Raw genomic sequence first — 18,589 nt, forward strand, 5'->3', positions numbered from 1 at the left:
GATGGATGACTGGGTTAAGGTGAAATGTAAGTAATTTTACATATATAAAGTAGGGTTTTTGTGTCACTCAGATCGAGGCTTGATGATCTGCACAGTTAAGGCCCCAGTCCATGAAGACATAGGTGCTGGAACTAGAGGTGCTGAGGGTGCTTCACCCCCTAGCTTCAAGTGGTTGCCATCATATACAGGGTTTACAGTGTGGTTCAATGGCTCTCAGCACCCCAACTATACAAATTGTTCCAACACCCCTGCTTAACAATGTCCCTGATGACTTCAGGGAGGGTCAGCAAGGGCACCTACGTCCACCCATGATGAGCACATTGCAGGGTCAGTTCTGAAGAGACCCACACAGTGCACCATGACAAAGCAGGCTAATGAAAGCAGTGTTGTTAGAAAGTCACTGGGAAAGTGTTGAATTTTCAAAGGAAATAATCAAGCCCAAAAGATAATGGGAGTTTGCATTTCTCAATCCATTAAAATTCCAAGGAGTCTCCATTTAAAAAAAATGTAACTATACTCCCTTGTGTTTCATTGAAAATTGACAAAGGGCCAAATCCAGACCTAGTGTTAGTGGATGCATGTCTAATAAAGTTGCACCTGCTTTCACCAGGTCAGAATTTGACCCAATAATTGTTTCTTATAATGCAAATTAGTTTGCCTATTTAAAAACACTAAAGATGAAAATGTTAAGTGTTAGTAGATTGCTTTGATTCAGCTCCCTAAATAGAAACTAACATAACCCCCACTAATATATTCTGTAAGCCGTGTTAGGAACGAAGGAAGTTTACTTTCAGCATTCATTGTTTGAATTTCCCAATTAACTGCCCCATAGACCGACAAATGCTTTTATAGAGAGGAGCCAAAAGGCATTAAACACAGCTGTGCCATAAAAACCAAGTTCTGCAATGATTTTTTCTGCTATTCAATCTATAAATGATTGCTCTAATGGTACTTTTAAAACAGCAGATGTTGTATGTGAGAATACAGGAACAATACATACTTTCATAGTTGTGCAGTTATAGGTACTCTGGGTTCATTGCACAGGAATTCATTCAGTAGTTATTTTAATAAAACGAACCACCAAGGGTTCAGGAGCTGGTTGAACTATCAGGAGAATAGCTCTACTAATAACTAGACTTATTTCTGACACAAACTGTTAAAAGCTATCTTGTTCTCGCTCACTACAAAAAAACCCACCTTGTATTAATTCCCACAGCTGTGACAGCTAGTCCTCTGTTCAAGGTAATAAAATGGTCTGATCACTTAGCACTGCTCTAAACATCAAACATTCTTGTTGAGTAAGCAGGTATGGCAGTAGCTATTAGCACTCCAAACACTCCTGAATGTGAGTAGTCCCACTGAACTCAATTAAGTTGTGGCTATCTCATCCATATGTGCCTTGTCTATGAACTTTTGAGTTAACACATCTCGAAAATACAGCAAGTGTTTTCCTACTTAAAAGGACCCAATTTTGGATCTATGCCATTTGGCTATGGAAATGGGATCATATAAACATTGTAAAAACAACATTAATTCTAGACCCTGATGTATTATGCCCCAAAGACAGATTATTACATTACATTAGTCGTAATTGTATGAGTGTGTTGAAACCACGGCTGGGTTGTGTGATGTTCATGCAAAACCATGCAAACCTTGCCCTCTAGCTTTTGCATCACCCCTCAAAATCTGCCTCTGTCATGTAAGATCAGCAAAATGGGTTCTCTACAGATGTTTGAGAAGCCAGATGTGGGGCTCCCTTTGTTGTGTGCTGGCTTCAGGTAATCACTTTTCACCAGTTTGCCTTATATTGACGATCCACATATTGTCCCCATAGTTACTCTGAGCTTCTATTTTATCCCAGATCATGTAACCTGAAGATTTGAAAGGTGAGAAATAATGTTTTTTCTACTACATATTCACACACAATAAAGAAAAGGTGTTATTCAAATTAATGAGCCTGATTCTGCACTTGCTTACACTGGTTTTATACCCGTGTAACTCCACTGAGTTCATTAGTGCCAGTCCTGATTTACATCAATGTAAGTGAAAGAATCAGGAACTATACATGGTGTCAGGCCAAACTGGAGCACTGCTATATAAAAACAAACACTTGTAATAATTAAAATGCAATAACTGGTTTAAATGAATAGTTTTAAAAGTGCACTTCATGTGACAATGAAATAGTACCATAGATAATATTAGTCCTTCTGCATCAGTGTGTGTAGGAAAGGAGAGTTGATTAGTTTATATTCTAAAAACATCTATCATAATTATAGTGAAACTTGCCAGTGACAGCAAGAGATTAAATCTGGCCACAATCAGGCTGACTCCTTACTGCATGGTGTTTAATTAGGTGAGACTAATACTTTTTAAATAGTATATATGAAAACTGGCCTTACACCAGATAGCTCAGTTTATATAACTATCAATATAAGTGACCACATTCAACTAACAAAGCAATGAATCTGAGGAGTAATACAGGGTATATATACATAGATATATACCCTTTTATACTCGGCTCCTATGAACTTTGCCGTCTTCAATGGTAAATTAATGGAGCCCACAAAAAGATAAATCCTTCTAAGCCATCCCAACTGCCACGTATTCAAGAGCAACACATTTTATAACTTGCCTACAAACCGTGTAAAGCACCACATTCACATACCTATTTACCAACTCACTGTTCAGCTTAAATTATTTACTTTATCCAAAGGTATGTGCAAACTGTTTATGGTTCATATATTATTGTTGTGTGAACTATAATTTATTTCTTCATCTGGGATGTAAATAATCTTTTTATGCTACAGATACTTCCCTAAAGTAGATGAAATACACTTCTCTTAAGGCAAAAGAGAAACAACAAAATTAGATACAGTTTGTCAGGATTTGCTACAATGTGACATTCATATGAAAATTTATATTTACCACCATTGGAAATTTGACAGTTCCTCCCCATAATTCTTTGGTCAAGAATCTACTGTATACAGTGTAATCTCAGATCTTCAAGAGCTATATAAAGTCCTTGATGGATGACTTTTCATGACATAAAGGCATAGGACTGAGAAGGGATCATTAACTCAAAAAAAAAAGGTATATAATTAGTCTTTCAATTTCATACAGGTCTCCCATTGTTTAATTAAATTAATTAGAGGATAATCCAAGTTCTAATGACATTTAATAATTTCTAATCACAAAGAATCATTATTGTGACATCAAATTTTAGAGACAAAGGAGAACTCCCACTGATTACAATAGGGACTCCTGATCAAACATTGATGGTACAATAGGGCTCAGAGATAATCAACATAGGACTAGCATAAAGCTCAACAGTAAACATGTATCAGGTATAAATAGGATTATTTGGCACCATTTTTGAATTCAGACAGTGGACACCTTAAAAATGGACTCAAGATTAAAGGTATCAGTAGGGTTTAGAGTACATTGCAATGAGTAATTCAATAAGCAAGTTATTTTTTTCCACCAGCAGAACTCAGCGCTACTTGCACAGAAATACTTAAAAAGACTCAATAAAAGTGGATGAACTGTGAAATTTTCAGGTAGTTTAATACCTTTAATCTGCACTGAATGCCTTTATCTGCACTGAATGTCTCATTCTGTTTAGCTCTAGCAAATTCCAGGACTGAGTACAGTAAGTGTAGAAAATGAAGATCATCTAACCCAGGTGCAAATCTGTAACCATTCTTGACTGGAACAGGGAGACATGGTGTAAATAGATGCTATTCTTTTAGAGTAAGTTTACTGAGGAAGAAAACAAACTACACTGTAATAATCCTTCAACAGATAGGAGTCAGGATTTCCTTAATACAGACTTCCAAACTACTGCACTAGCAGTTTTATTTATATATATATATATATATATATATATATATATATATATATATATATAAAAAAAAAACCCACCACAGACGGCTGATACCAAAGGGTTATGAAAACATGTTAGAGACAGAGGGCCAGATCCTTTGGTGGCAGCTTCAGAAACTGATGGCAATCCTAACTGAATCTTATACCCATTTGGATTGATCCTATTACTTACTGAACACTTCTATAATGAAAAATTATTATGCAGCGAGATTGCTACATCATGGTGGAAGACCCTCTGCTGGTGTAAACTGACAATTTAGATCAGTGGAGGAACATCACCCATTTGAGCTTCAGCTGTTAGCTTCACATGTTAAAGAGAAGACTTAAAAGACTTAAGGGCACTGTGGTGGGTTTTCAACATCCATACAGAATTACAGGCTATAACTTTAATGCACTAGTTTATGAATTAGATACAAGGCACTTATAGGCAGTCAATGTGTGTACATTTGCTGCTTAGTTGAAGGCAGGAAGTTAGTGAAAGAGAGCTTAATCATGACACTAATTTAGTATGAAGGGTTGAGGTAATAAAACACACATATTAGGGTGCCAGGAAATTGAGCTTAAATGGATCCTAAGGGTGTTGGGTTTTTTTATGACATAACACTTCTCATTTACATGTTCTACTGATACCATCTACTAATTTAAGTCCAAAACACCAAAGAAGGGTTGATACTCAGCAAATGATCATGCTGCTGTATCTGTACTGGTCAAACATCTCCAATAAATGCATTTGACTGATTTTCCTTTCATTCAGTTCATAACAAGAAGGGTGGTATTTTCCTTAAATAACAATTATTTGATGAACAGATGCATACAATAGTATCAGTAAAAAATAATGCTTTAAAAATCACGGTTTTACAATGAACATTTTAAAAGCCAAAAAGCTCCTATTATATGCTGCATGTTATGTGTGAGACATAACCATAGTCTTGATGTGCTCAGCAATAAGGAAACCATCTCTTTAAGAACGTAGAACCAGTTGCAGTCCAAACAGTAACACTGTTTATGTTCCCATATCGAAGGTAAACATGGACGCTACGGGTGATGGAGTAGTTGTTATCTGCGTCCTAGAAAACCTGATTGTCTATTGGCCACCCTTGTGCAGGATGCACAACAAGCTGTCTTGTAATAGGTATAGACACAGAGACGGGCCTGCACCACCACATTGCAGTTGTAGTATTTGTCTTTGCAATTTTCATCTGGGGGGGAAAACAAAGCACAGACTTTTATGATTCAGAAAGAGTATGTTATCAGAGCAGATTATGGTAGAGTGCAAATTTATTTTTAAAGATTTACTGTCAGGTGAAAAAAGCATATATTTAAAAATAGCCTACTGATGTAAGTAAGTTAAATTATTAAAACTACAAGAACTTTTTTATTTGAATAAATTTAGGAAAAAAATGCACATATTTAAAACAATCTACTTTACTTTTAACAATTTGTGTTTGCTTTTTACACTTAATTTGGCTTGAATAATGAAAATGGACTAGATAGTAGCACTTGTATTTATAGTCAGGTTTGCGTCATTTTCACTTTCAGATTCTCAGGTAATAAATACCATGCTGCAGTGTTTGGGTGGCTAATGCTTCAGGGGAATATTAACAGTACTACCAACTCCCAAGCACTGAAAAGTCATGAATCAGGCCCCCCACAATCACAAGATTGGCTTATAAATATTGAGATTTTGAAAAATAATAAATGTTGGGTTCTTTCTATTTGCCCTCTGGGTTCTGAGCCACTAGGATGCACTCCACTCACATTTAAAAACCATGAGGGCTAGAAACTTGCTTTTTTGATGAAAACTGAGATTCTCTCATAATCACATAACTCAAGGAGCAGGGATTTTAAGAAAAAGACCAAATAACACAAGGCACACAATAAAATCATGAGACTTGTCAGTATTAATTTGTTTTAAACAAAACTGTTTCCACATGGAGGAGGAGGAGGAGGAAGAACAACAACATTTCTATCAGTCTTATGCTACATAATAGCTAATTTTTACAAAATCTAAATTTGTGAACAAATTTGACCTGAAAGTTGCTGCAGAGTAGAATGAGGTTCTAACTATTTCTTAATACATCTTTCTCCCCTTCTCTAGTAATTATAATTAGTAATAAAATGATTCCATAAAAATTATGAAAAAAATCCCTGACAATATCAAATTAATGCTAACGTGTTACATTTTGGTTAATAAATTTCATGAAAGAAATTTGACTCTGCATTGACATCTTAGGTTGATATTTTAAAATCAAGAAGAAAAGTGAAATCTAGGAATTATTTTGGGGAGGTTCTATGGCCCGTATTATAAAGAAGGTGAGACTAGATGCTCATAATGGTCTCTTCTGGCCTTGGAATCTATGAATGTATGCAACAGCACCGGGAAGTTCATAATAAAGAAAATGTCTTTTGTATGCATAGTTCCTTGTAAAAGGTATTAGAAGACATAGAATATTATACATGATTAAATTTTCTGGTTTTAGGGTTAAAGCAGTAAGAACCCACCAAATCAAACATTCAAAATATGAGGTTCCATAAAATACACACTAAAATTAACCCAAATGTGCCATTTTAGCAGATCCAAAAATCTTTCATACGCTCTGGGACTTCAAAGGGAAGTCAATTTCTTATAGTGTTCAAGGAAAACATTTTAATCAGAAGACTCAAAGAGCTTGGCTTGTTTAGCCTAATCAAAAGATGGCTGAGGGGAGACATGATTGCTGTCTCTAAATACATCAGAGGGATATATACGAGGGAGGGAGAGGAGTTATTTAAATTAAGCACCGATGTGGACACAAGAACAAATGGATATAAACTGGCTATCAACAAGTTTAGGCTTGAAATTAGACAAAAGTTTCCGAAGAGTGATGTTCTGGAATAGCTTTCCAAGGGGCGCAGTGGGGGCAAAAAATCCTAACTGGCTTCCAGACTGAGCTTGATAAGTTTATGGAGGGGATGTTATGATGAGACTGCCTATAATGGCAGGTAGTCAATCTGTGACGGCTAGCAGCAAATATCTCCAATAGCTGGATGGGACACTAGATGGAGAGGGCTCTGAGTTACTACAGAGAATTCTTTCCCCTGTGTCTGCCTGGTGGGTCTTGTCACAAGCTCAGGGTGTAATTGATCACCATATTTGGGGTCAAGAAGGAATTTTCCCCATGGTCAGATTGGCAGAGACCCTGGGTTTTTTTTTGCCGTCCTCTGCACCATCGGGCACAGGTCACTTGCTGGTTTGAACTGGAGTAAATGGTGGATTCTCTGTAACTTGAAGTCTTTAAATCACAATTTGAGGGCTTCAGTAACTCAGCCAGAGGTTATGGGTCTATTACAGGAGTGGGTGGGTGAGGTTCTATTAGGGTGACCAGATGTCCCAATTTTTTAGGGACAGTCCCGATTTTTGTGTCTTTTTCTTATATAGGCTCCTATTACCTCCCACCCCCTGTCCCAATTTTTCACATTTGCTGTTTGGTCACCCTAGATGCTATGGTCTGCAATGTGACTAGGTCAGACTAAATGATCATGATGATCCTTTCTGGCTTTAAAGTCTATGAAAACCTACTGTACCTTTTTAAAAAGAGAGCCTTGTTTTGTTTAAAAACGAACTCCTAAAATTGGAACAGAAAATAAACGCTGAACCCAGAGAGCCTATACAGGATTATTAAATATTTTCTTCACTAGATGGAGTTCCACAGTCAAAACAGTCCAGTTTTCCTGTCTCCTTACCTATTTCTGGTATACAATCCTGAGTGTTACAAGGTTCTTTTTCTTCTGGTTTAAGCTGTGGATCACATTGGTTACTGGGTGTCAGATCATCTGACAGACATCGTACTTCTCGAACCCGGAATCCTCCTTCACAGGATTTGGAACACTGAAATCAAATGAGTTAAAATTCAGGAAGGTGATAATTTGTACTAGGAAACCCCTACAGAGAAAGGGGACTTCTTTAGCCTTATCCAAAGCCTCCAGATTTCTTTCCATTGACTTCAATAGGATTGGGATCCTTAAAATGCTGACTAAAAAGTTATGGGATTCATTTCCGGTTATGGCTCAAGAAAAATCCCTGTCCCCATGATCCCCAGTACAAGTGAGCAGGACAAGGCTCTCTCTAAGAGAAACCACTTCAATTGAAATACTCTCATAGTACCCTCTTCTGGGGTACATTTTATGAACCATCCTGATAGCTGTATGACAGGAAGCCAGAAAGATTGTTATAGATGTGAGAGGAATTCAAGGAACAATTTTTTTTGGGGGGGGGGAAGGTTCCAACATGATGGAGTGAACTCCCTCCCCCCCACTCAGCTGCAGCTCTTTCATAACAGTCAGTGTGATAACAATGGGAATGCTGTTCTCCTGTCTGATGAGCAAGGGTCATTGTTTTTGCTCAGGGATTGGCCTGTACACCACACCAAATCAACCTCAAAGAAACTATTGAACAGAAAGTGGGTGTCATGCTGTCTGGAGTGGTTCATGACTGTGAATGCCTACCTCAGGGCAGATTGTCAGAAAACAGAGCAGATGCCCCAAACTGGTGGTGTGTTTTATATTGAGGTTTCACCAAGCCAGTGACAAATGTGAACTCCTGGATCACTATACATATCTTACCATGGAGTCACAGACAATCCCCTTAGACTCTCCAGTCTATCTTGCCACCCAGACAAATGGACTTTGTGATAAAAGGTCACTTAAACCAAAAGTCACATCACATCAGTTTGCTTGCAATTCCAAGAGACCAGTCACTTATCCCAGATCAATTGGTATTCTAGATCTTACACCAAAGACAATGCTGGTAGCCAATTCTATAGTCAACTAACTAAAGGTTTATTAGCTAAGAAAAGGAAGCAAGAGTCACTGAGAGTTAAAGCAGGTAAAATATATGTACAGGTGAGTCACAGTTTGTAATTCCAAATGGTGCCAGTGATGTAATAAACTGCCAGTTTCCCAAAAAACTTTTCAGGGTTCCCAGATTGTCCGTGGGGATCTCCACTTTGCACCTGTAACCTTTAGGAGTCCATACAGTCCAGAGATGAAGGATTTTTCCCTGAATCCATACTTATAGCTTCTTATAGAAAACAAGCTGACATGTCACTACCCATGTGGGCCTTTCCTTTGATGACAGAGAGAGAGGAACACATTTTGAGTCTTTGACCTCCGATCATCACAATGACCACTTACTTCAAAATGAGCACTTTTCTGTTAAAGTTCTTCATTTGCATTCCACAAGGCTTCTTTCTCTTTTGATGGGTTATTTAGTTACAGGGGTTTACACAATGTAAATGTTTGTTATTACATAATAACAGGATACAGATATGTGAAAACAATGCAGGTAACATTCCACTAGTTTTCATGAAGTTTAAACACCAATATACTCTTATACATTTAACAATCACTTTGATCTATGCTAATACACAAGTGAATTGGCCTGGACCTTCAGCATGAGCTGGCACCTGGTCTGCCAGCATCACAGTAGGCAAAAGAGGGAAGGTGGGGCGAGAACTGTGATTCCTTAATCCCCAAAAGCACTACACTTTCCACATCGCTACCACTCCCTTGGGCTGACCTTAAATCCCCTACACACTCCCACATACCATGCTGGAGGACTGCAGGGGGTCAAGAGTTCTCCTCTGTGTCCTCTCCACTTCTTGGACCATCCTACTCAGTGTAATCACTGAGGTGCTGCTCAATTTTGGGAGCCAGGAGGACTTCACCAAAAGGGCCAAGTTCAGTCTGAGTCTAAAGTGAGTGCCATTCAATCGACTGCAGTGCAGCTGCCGGGGCGGCTCTACGTCTTTTGCCGCCCCAAGCACGGCTTTCGGCGGCACGCTGCGGGCGGTCTGCTGGTCACGGAGATTCAGCGGCATGCCTGTGGGAGGTCCTCCGGTCCCGCCGCCGAATTGCTGCCAAAGCCGCGGGATTGGCGGACCTCCCGCAGGCATGACCTGACTGCCGCCCTCTCAGCGACCGGACCAGCAGGCCGCCCCCCCGGAGCTTGCCGCCCCAGGCACACGCTTGCTGCGCTGGTGCCCTGAGCTGCCCCTGGGAGCTGCACCAGGGCAGACGTGAGCTGAATTTGGCCCTAAGAGAAGTTATAACATTTGGATCACAGATTTGCAGGATGGCTTATTACTGTCTCAGCACCTGCTCCTATACTTGCACATACCATTGATAATTGCTGAGAGTTCTGCTCCGGTTCCTGGCAAGTGTACTAAAATCAGACACAGACAGCATCTTCAAGTATTCTTGAAAAACCCCTAAGCGGATTAAGTGTTTTAAACAAAACAGCCAGTATCTTCACAAAAGTCTTTAAAAACTCCAATCTTTGATAGTGGTTTCTGGAAACTGGGTTAGAAACATTATGTGAGTGTTATTATCCTAAACTCCTTCACAAAGAAGAGTGTATTGGGACTGCTATCCCTCTACCATTAAATGAAAAATCTAATCAGACAAAAGCCAAAATAGACACAAAGGTTGTACTGATAAATGGTAAGGAGCCAAGCCTCATCTATCTATTGTAATGGATAAACTCTGCTTTAAACCCTAGGGCATGATTCTTCACTCCATTAAAAAAAAATAAAACTTAAATTAGCTCAAACTTGATTATGAGATGAACATTGATGTAGAATAATAGCAGTGGCTTAGACTAGAAGTTCACAGCACATCCATCAATTTTTGTCCATTTACAGCAACCATGTGCCCGCAGTACTTTTAAAACACTGCCAAGTGCAGCCTCAATGAGCTTTTCTTCCAACAGCAGTTTCTCAAATGAAGAGACTCGTCTATGCTTTGCTTTGCATAAAGGCCTAGGTTCCTGAACACTGTGAATATACCAATTTTCATTAAATTAGCATTTAGAGTAGGGTTACCATATGTCCGGTTTTTCCCGGACATGTCCGGCTTTTTGGTAATCAAACCCCAGTCCGGGGGGAATTGCCAAAAACCAAACATGTCCAGGAAAATGCCGGCCGGGCACTTCCCCTCCCGCGGCTGCTCTGCTCCTCCCCTGACTCTTCGGGTCTGTTTAAGAGCCGAGCTGCCTGAGCGCTATGGGCTTCAGGCAGTCCCCTTGCCTCCGGACCCCGAGCCACCAGCCGGGCACTTCCCCTCCCAGGCTCCGGCGGTGCAGGGTCCGGAGGCATGGGGGCTGCCCGAAGCTGGTAGCGCTCGGGCAGCTCGGCTCTTAAACAGAGCCGAAGAGTCAGGGGAGGAGCAGAGCCTCCGGCTGTGGCGGCTCTGCTCCTCCCCTGACTCTTCGGCTCTGTTTAAGAGCCGAGTGCTACGGGCTTCGGGCAGCCCCCATGCCTCCGGACCCTGCGCCGCCGGAGCCCGGGAGGGGAAGTGCCCGGCCGGCGGCGCAGGGTCCGGAGGCATAGGGGCTGCCCGAAGCCCAAGCGCTACTGGCTTCACGGTTTGCCGGGCAGCCTCCAGACCCTGCGCCCCCGGCTGGGCGCTTCCCCTCCTGGGCTCCAGCTGCACTGGGGAAGCGCGGGCCGGGGGTGCAGAGTCTGGGGGCTGCCCAGCAAACCGTGAAGCCGGTAGCGCTCGGGCAGCCCTTTTCGCATGGCTGGGAGTGAGAGGGAGGAGGGGGCGGGGAAGGTGTGGAGTTGCGGCGGGGCTGGGGGGTGGGAAATGGGCAGGGCCAGGGCCCGTGGAGGGTCCTCTTTTTTTATTTGTTACATATGGTAGCCCTAATTTAGAGTCTTAAATAATATTATACTATGCATGGAGGTAAGAATTGCATGTCCTGAGGCTACTTGGTGGTTAGCTTTGCTACCAAAAAGAAACAAAAAACCAACATAGGACAATAGCTGATGGGAAACCTCTAATAAAATATATTTTTCTTGAGGTATTAAATTAGAAGCATTAACAAAAGGAGAAAGCCATCTGAGAGGAAAATATTCTTATTGTACTTTGATCAATGTACCATAAAATAATAATGTGGCTTTTACCTTCAAATTTCTTACAAGCCATCACTACTTACCTTGGCTTACTAAGGGTACATCTACACTGCAATTAAAAACCCATGGCTGGCCCATGCCAGCTGACTTGGGCTTGTGGGGCTCAGGCTAAGCGGCTGTTTAACTGCACTGTAGATATTTGGGCTCGGGCTGGAGCCCAGGCACTAGGACCCTGCGAGGTGAGAAGTGCGAATGTTTACACCGCAATTAAATAGCCCTGCAGCCTGAACCCTGCCAGCTTGAGTCAGCTGGCACGGGCCAGGAGCAGGTGTCTAATTGCAGCGTAGACATACCCTAGAACTGCAAAAGTTTCCTCCACCATCTCCTCCTCCCCACCCTCAGTATTTCATGTGACTTTCGTGCTCATAAAAGGTGTCAGCCTATTTAATCCCTGTAGGAATGGGTGGAACCCATCCAAAAGGAACATTAGCAGCCATTCCACTACAAAAAATAAGGACTGGGAAGGTTACTAAAGAACAGGGGTCAACAAATTAGCAGGGACAAAGAATGGAAAAAACAGGAAGGGTCACAGAGTTAAAACATGGGAACCAAAAGGAGACACGGAGCAAAGAACCCCAGACAACACCCACTGTTCTGAAAAAGAATCTAGGGAATCAGTGGAGGCAACCATAAAAAGTGTCAGTTTGCCTGATTTGAAGGCTGAAGTCTTCTTTTTCTAGAGACAAGAGGTACATTAAAGGTGGCAACACTACAAGCTCCCCAACTCTGTCCAGTCCATGTGCTAAGGACTCTTATTTCAGTCTATATGGTCTATTTAGTCTTTGGTCTCTCTCTTGAGATTGCCAGAAAGGTGGGAATGAGTATTAACTATGCTGATAGTCTTTGTGATGCAGACACTTGTCTAGTAGGAAAATGACTTCACGCAAGTCACCAAATAGCCATCATTAGCTAATAGCTGTCAATCACCCACAAACAAGAGTGGATTTGAAGTGGTGTCCTAGATGTTGAAGATTCTATTAACCTGTGAACCACCTGGTTCCCCTGAAAAGTTGAACTCAAGCCCAATTCAGAAGTTGAAATGTGGTGCATGGTGCAGTTGCCCAAACCTGTGATTATGGAACTGCTACATGTGTTTATCAAGTATGTGCACAACAGACTTTGTGTAAGGCTACTTCCTGTTCTATTCTATTCAGGTCCTTATACCACCCACCTCACAATATCATCTGAGAGCCTCTCTTCTCCAAAAGCCAGTTCATTAATTCTTTGCTCACAATCTTGAATGTGGCCATTCAGTAAATGCTTCTGAAACTTTCAGTAGGTACATCATGTAACATTCAGCACTTTCACTGCAGTTCACGCCATCCACCCTGTACCATAACTCCAAATTAATTCTAGGCAAGACCTCCCACTTATACAGTGTTGTACTAAACTCCTTTGTAAAGTGCTTTGGAATATACTGATAAAAGGCCCAACATAAGAGCTAGGTATTATATTATCATCATCATCTACTGAAATTTGGTGATCCTGAGGTATGGAGTGAGGTCAGAGTGGTGTGTCCCCCCCCCCCTTTGTTAAGTGGAAATTCATGAGACATTCTTAGCATATGGCGAAAGGTCAGCAAATTTTTCAGTGCAGAGTAGTGATATTTATCGTTCACTGTCTGTTATCAAGCTAGACATGCTGCAAAGCTCGTGTATTCTTTCAGGCTTTACATGTGGATAGGGTTGAACAATCTGGCATGTCAGAAGGTGGGATGTTGTATGTGCTGGGGTCTTAATTGGGGAGTTTAGGTGCTAACATTTTTTGCATAAAACATATTAAGTAATTTGTTGTATTTTTAACAGTTGCATGGGTATCCTTTGGGTGGTACAGCTTCACACTGCTCCCTAATCACTGCTTTGCCTAAATGGTACAATCTAGCCCTTAATACATTTTTTTTAAAAGTGTTCCCTTATTAAATCTTTCTAAGTCATTAATGCTTTCCTCCAAACGAGTTGGATTCCAGGCTAATCTCACAGTTCTTTTGGAAATAATGTTATTAAATTACCCACATCTAGGTCTTTCAGGAAATTAATTGATATGACTTGCTCTTTCACTAACAGCTTTCCTCATTTCCTTTAACACTTGTGGAGGACAGTGATCAGAATCTGATGCTTTGTCTGCCATAAAATCATTTCCATTTCTTTTCACCCATTCTCTAACTCCTGTCAGGAAATCTAATCCTGGGGTTTGTTTACATTTTTGTCATCCTTATCCCAACTCATATTTCTATTTAAAAAAAAAATCAGATAAATGTCTATTTTCCCTACTTTACATTCTACAACAATTTTATAGTTTGGTAGAAACTTTCTCTGTAATTTTATATTTGTATTATTTTTTCAGGCTCCTCTAATTACTCTTCTTATTCCCGTCTGCTTATTTTTATATATCTCACCATTCTCTTCATTACCACACAGTTTATATTTTAAATACTTTTAAAAGCCTCCTGCCTATTGTTTACACTGCCCTAGTCTTTACATCACTATTTAACCACATTGGCCTTTGTTGCTCTTTTCCCTCCATGCACATTTAACCAGGAAGAATTCCAATTTAATTTTCTTCAGCTGACTATGTCCCACTTCCTGCAGCCCTATAGGCTTGCTATACATTACTGTCTTCTAATCACAGCTCCTCAAGGCAATTTCTGTATTCCATCAAAATCAGCTCTCCAGAAGCCAAAGATTTTTGTACATGCAGCTATGGGATTTTCAAGGCCAATTACATTGAGTTAAAATCCATATTGAAGCAAAGTCCCTATTGACTCCAGGAGTTTTGTCTGAACGAATTCTTCAGGATTTTGTCTACTTTGACCAATATGATCCTCAGTGCTCCCAAGCTTCACATTTATTCAATTAAACTTGGCTCACTTTTAAGGATTAGAACTGAAATAACCCCAGACTACACAGGCTGTTTTCCTCCTGTCTTTTTTTGACATAACTATTTCGCTTGTCACCATTACAAAAATAGTTGTTACCATCATAACACCAGTCATTGTCACCAAAAGATTTTACATAATGATGTGCCTTCCTGTGAATATCAGTCAATCATTTAAAACCTGCCGTCTGATCTGCTAGTACCACAGCCACCTATCTCATATGACCCCCATTATTATACTCTCTGAGTGTTCCACGGTCTTTAATGTATTTATTTTCACAATACCCCTGTGATGTAGAGAAGTATCCCCAGTTTGCAGATGGGGAACTCAGTCATAGAGACACGAATAACTTGCCTAGGGTCCATAGGAAGTCTGTGGCAAAGCACGGATATGAATCTGAGTCTCTCAAATCCCATAATAGAGCCCTAAACACTGGTTGATCCTTCCCTCCTGCTCTAAGTGATAATAATCACATAAAGATTTTTTAGCTCCCTCTTTAAATCTCATAATAATAAACTGCACACTTCCCTTACTACCAGTAACAATATCAGAGAGAAAATCATAATGTACTTTTTGTTGGTGCAAATGACTGTGTCCATGAGCTTGTGGGAATGCATTTAAAGGTTGTTTTTGAAAACTTGGGCCACATGATTTATTAGTGGAAATTCACTTTGGCCAAAATTGGCTGCCAGCAACACCAACAGAAATCTGAAGAAATTCCACTGGCATAAAATAACAACAGGAATAATACCTGACTCTCATATAGTGCGTTTCATCAGAACATCTGAAAGCACCTCAGTTGCTAATTTGTTTAACCTCAGCTTTGCGAGGTAGGGAAATATCATTAGCCCCATTGTACACATGGGAAACTGAGGCACAGAGAGGTTAAGCAGCTTGACCAAAGTCACACAGGAAGTTTGTGGCAGAGCACAAACTTGAACCTGGTCTCACTTTAGATTGACTTCTGCTGAGTTACTCTGGATTTATGTTGATTTTATTGAGAGGCAAACATGCATTTTTGTTTTCAGAGAAGCACCCCTGAAACAATTACAGGGAGAAATCTGGATTCTGCTCAGCTGCTTTATTTTATTTTGTTTCCGCCTCTGAAAGAAAGTGGCTAAAGTGTTCCCCCTTCTTTTCTGCTTTCCTTTGATGCCCTAAGTGTGGCCAGATAAATGAGCAATGCAAGCAAGAGGACAAACAAAAAGCAATTTCTATCCTTAATGTCATGTGGGAAAAAATGTCAGGAGGGATTTAGAATCATATTACTTTCAAAGGCACTTGACTAAAGGTTTGCAGAAAGAAAATCAAAATGAGGGATCTGTGGGCTCTGCCCACAGAGGACTGTCATTTTGGATTTGATTTAAGGCCACGGAAAGGAGTGAACTACAGCATTTAATAAGATGTCATTTAAGTGCTCGTCAAACACATCATATGTCCTTCTGAGGAAATACTGGAGTTTTGGGTTTTCATTTTCGTGACAAATGTTGATTTTTTCATCATAATTCTAATAAGCTACTTTGTCAAAGATGAGCTACGTTGGGAAGATATATGAAACCAAAGTCACTTGTGGCAGTGGTGCACATCAGCTGGCCCGCTTCCTTTGGAAAATGTTGATACATGGCACTCTCTGCACAGTAAGCTCTACTCCCGGTGATGTTCCAACTGTTGTAGACCGTTTTATGGTAAATATCAGATTGCTTTGGGAACTGGAGCACATCCATCATTCTTTAGTGTCCCTTAATTTTAAATGAAGCCATAATCCTGGAAAGAGGCACTTCTTAATGCTCTGGGTAATATCATTAAGGGATGAAACCACTTAGTAACAGAAAAAATTCATCATTTGCAATAATTATACTCAGCTGTAAAGGGCCAAATTCATATCTGGTGTAAGCAGGCCCTATAGCTTTATATTCTGTCTTATCTATTTGCTGAAGGACTGAAAGGATAGCTGGATTTATCAAGTTTGATTTTGATCATTTACATCCATTTCCCTGGAATGGACTCCAATAAAAGCCCACTCAGGCTTCCCAGGCTTAACACAGATGCTAAGGACAGTTCATTGGCATTGCTCATCACCAAGCAGTCAAATGAAACATGATTCATACAAAGAACTGGGGGATAATTCAAGATGCATGATTAATTAATAGAATATTATTAGGTCCAGTTGTAAGAACATTTCCATTTTTGCAGAACTAATTTTCCAAGTACAGCATGTATCCATTGTTTAATCTTCTCCAATGCTAAATACTTAATAGCCATTTTTCAATGCAGACTTAGTTGCAAGAAAAACATCTGTACCAAATTTTAATTTTACATTAACGCTGATTTTGTGGATTATTCAGAAACATACAGCATACTAAGAAAGGAAGGAAAGAAAAAGTGCTACCTCTTGATCCACAGTGAAATAACTAGTGGAAAGTCACTACACGTAACATCCTGAAACATTGCCATAATGCAAGGTTTCTCCCTTTTCTTTGTGCCATAATGCAAGGTTTCTCCCTTTTCTTTGTCCCATAAGGCATATTCAAACCCACACATATACAACGATAGTCAGGGATTACTGGTCTGTGTGTAAAAAAATGTTTAGACAGAAAATGCCCTCTCTCTCTTTTATTAGATGTGGTCAGTTGGGAATCTAATAAAACAAACAAGCAGACAAAAAAAAAATCCTCCAAACACTTGGAACTATATGGAATTTGATACCTTCCAACAACCTTATAAACAGTGAGTTTCTATTTATTCTGATAAGCAGCATCTTCGTTCCTGATATTATTCCTGCAGATAGTATTACTTTTTACTAACAGGGTGTAGTTTTTCTGAAACATTGGTTTCATGAATGTTAGTTCTCTTTACATTTTGTGGGCCAAATCTTCAACTGGGGTAAATCAATATAGCTTCTCTGAGGTCAATGTGTCTATGCCAAGTTATATCAGTTTAGGAAGCAGCCTTCTTTTGTGTTAGTTGCATAGAAAACTGGGATTGTATTCCAATTATATACAAAACTAGAAAATAAATTGCAACATTTCCCAAATGCTTTTTGAGAGAGATATGATGCTGGTGATGTTATTTATTATTTGTATAGTGCCTCAAATTGGGATAGGCACTTTGCAGAAAAAAAAAAAAGACATAGTATGGAAGAAGTTCAAAATAACCAGATCATGCCAACACTGACTAATGAATACAGTTACTACTAGTGGGGGAACTACCGTGATTGCAATGGAAACGTTCCCAGTTGTGAGCACTGGGTGAGAAAAACAATTGCAGAGATGAGGCAAGACAAAATGACAAAATGAAGATCACATGTTTACTTAGCTATGGTATGTGCACACCTTGAAGGTTCCATTCAAGTTCTTTTTATGTTAAAATAATTCCATAAATAATCTCCATTTATAAAAATGGGTAAATTAACTCCAGTGGGCTGCAGCATGTGTTTGTTATCAATTCCACCAGTAGCTGAGTGGTTTAGATCCTAATCTTCAAAAACTTTTAAACCCTTTCCAAATCACTCTTGCCTTGGTGGTGCTCTTTTTTCCTGGATTATTCATACCCAGCAGCAAGTGTAAAGCTATAATACTGCTTACAAACATCCTCACAGCAAGTCTCACTCAGCTCAACAGTAATGACATGCTCTTCTCTCAGTGGGGAATTTCCCTGATATATCCTGAATATTCCAGAACATGTAGAGACCACTGCATTGCACATTAGGCAGACAGTATGGGAAAGTGGCACACACATTGCTCTGCAATTTTTCCTGGGAAGCAAGAAATCGTATTAGGCAATCCTTGAGCTGGCTCTCCAAAATTTCTAGTCATTGAACAAGTGACAGTGCAAATTCATTACATGATGAAAATAAGGGAAACTGCCCATACTAAGAGTC

The 18,589-nt window shown here is 39.9% G+C and overlaps 1 protein-coding gene across 2 annotated transcripts in view; it reads right to left on the minus strand.

The window, feature by feature from the left end:
- Positions 1-4,461: 4,461 nt before the first annotated feature.
- THSD4 (thrombospondin type 1 domain containing 4) overlaps positions 4,462-18,589 on the minus strand; it is a 644,254-nt gene continuing 630,126 nt past the window's right edge. For both annotated transcript variants that reach the window (XM_005284967.4, XM_008164064.4), the window contains 2 exons: positions 7,606-7,750; positions 4,462-5,081 (listed from right to left, as the gene is read on the minus strand). In XM_005284967.4, coding sequence (XP_005285024.2) covers positions 4,939-5,081; positions 7,606-7,750 — 288 coding nt within the window. In that variant the 3' untranslated portion in view covers positions 4,462-4,938. The remainder of the gene's footprint in view (positions 5,082-7,605; positions 7,751-18,589) is intronic.

This window comes from Chrysemys picta, chromosome 10 (genome assembly GCF_011386835.1).
Source record: "Chrysemys picta bellii isolate R12L10 chromosome 10, ASM1138683v2, whole genome shotgun sequence".
NCBI lineage: Eukaryota > Metazoa > Chordata > Testudines > Emydidae > Chrysemys > Chrysemys picta.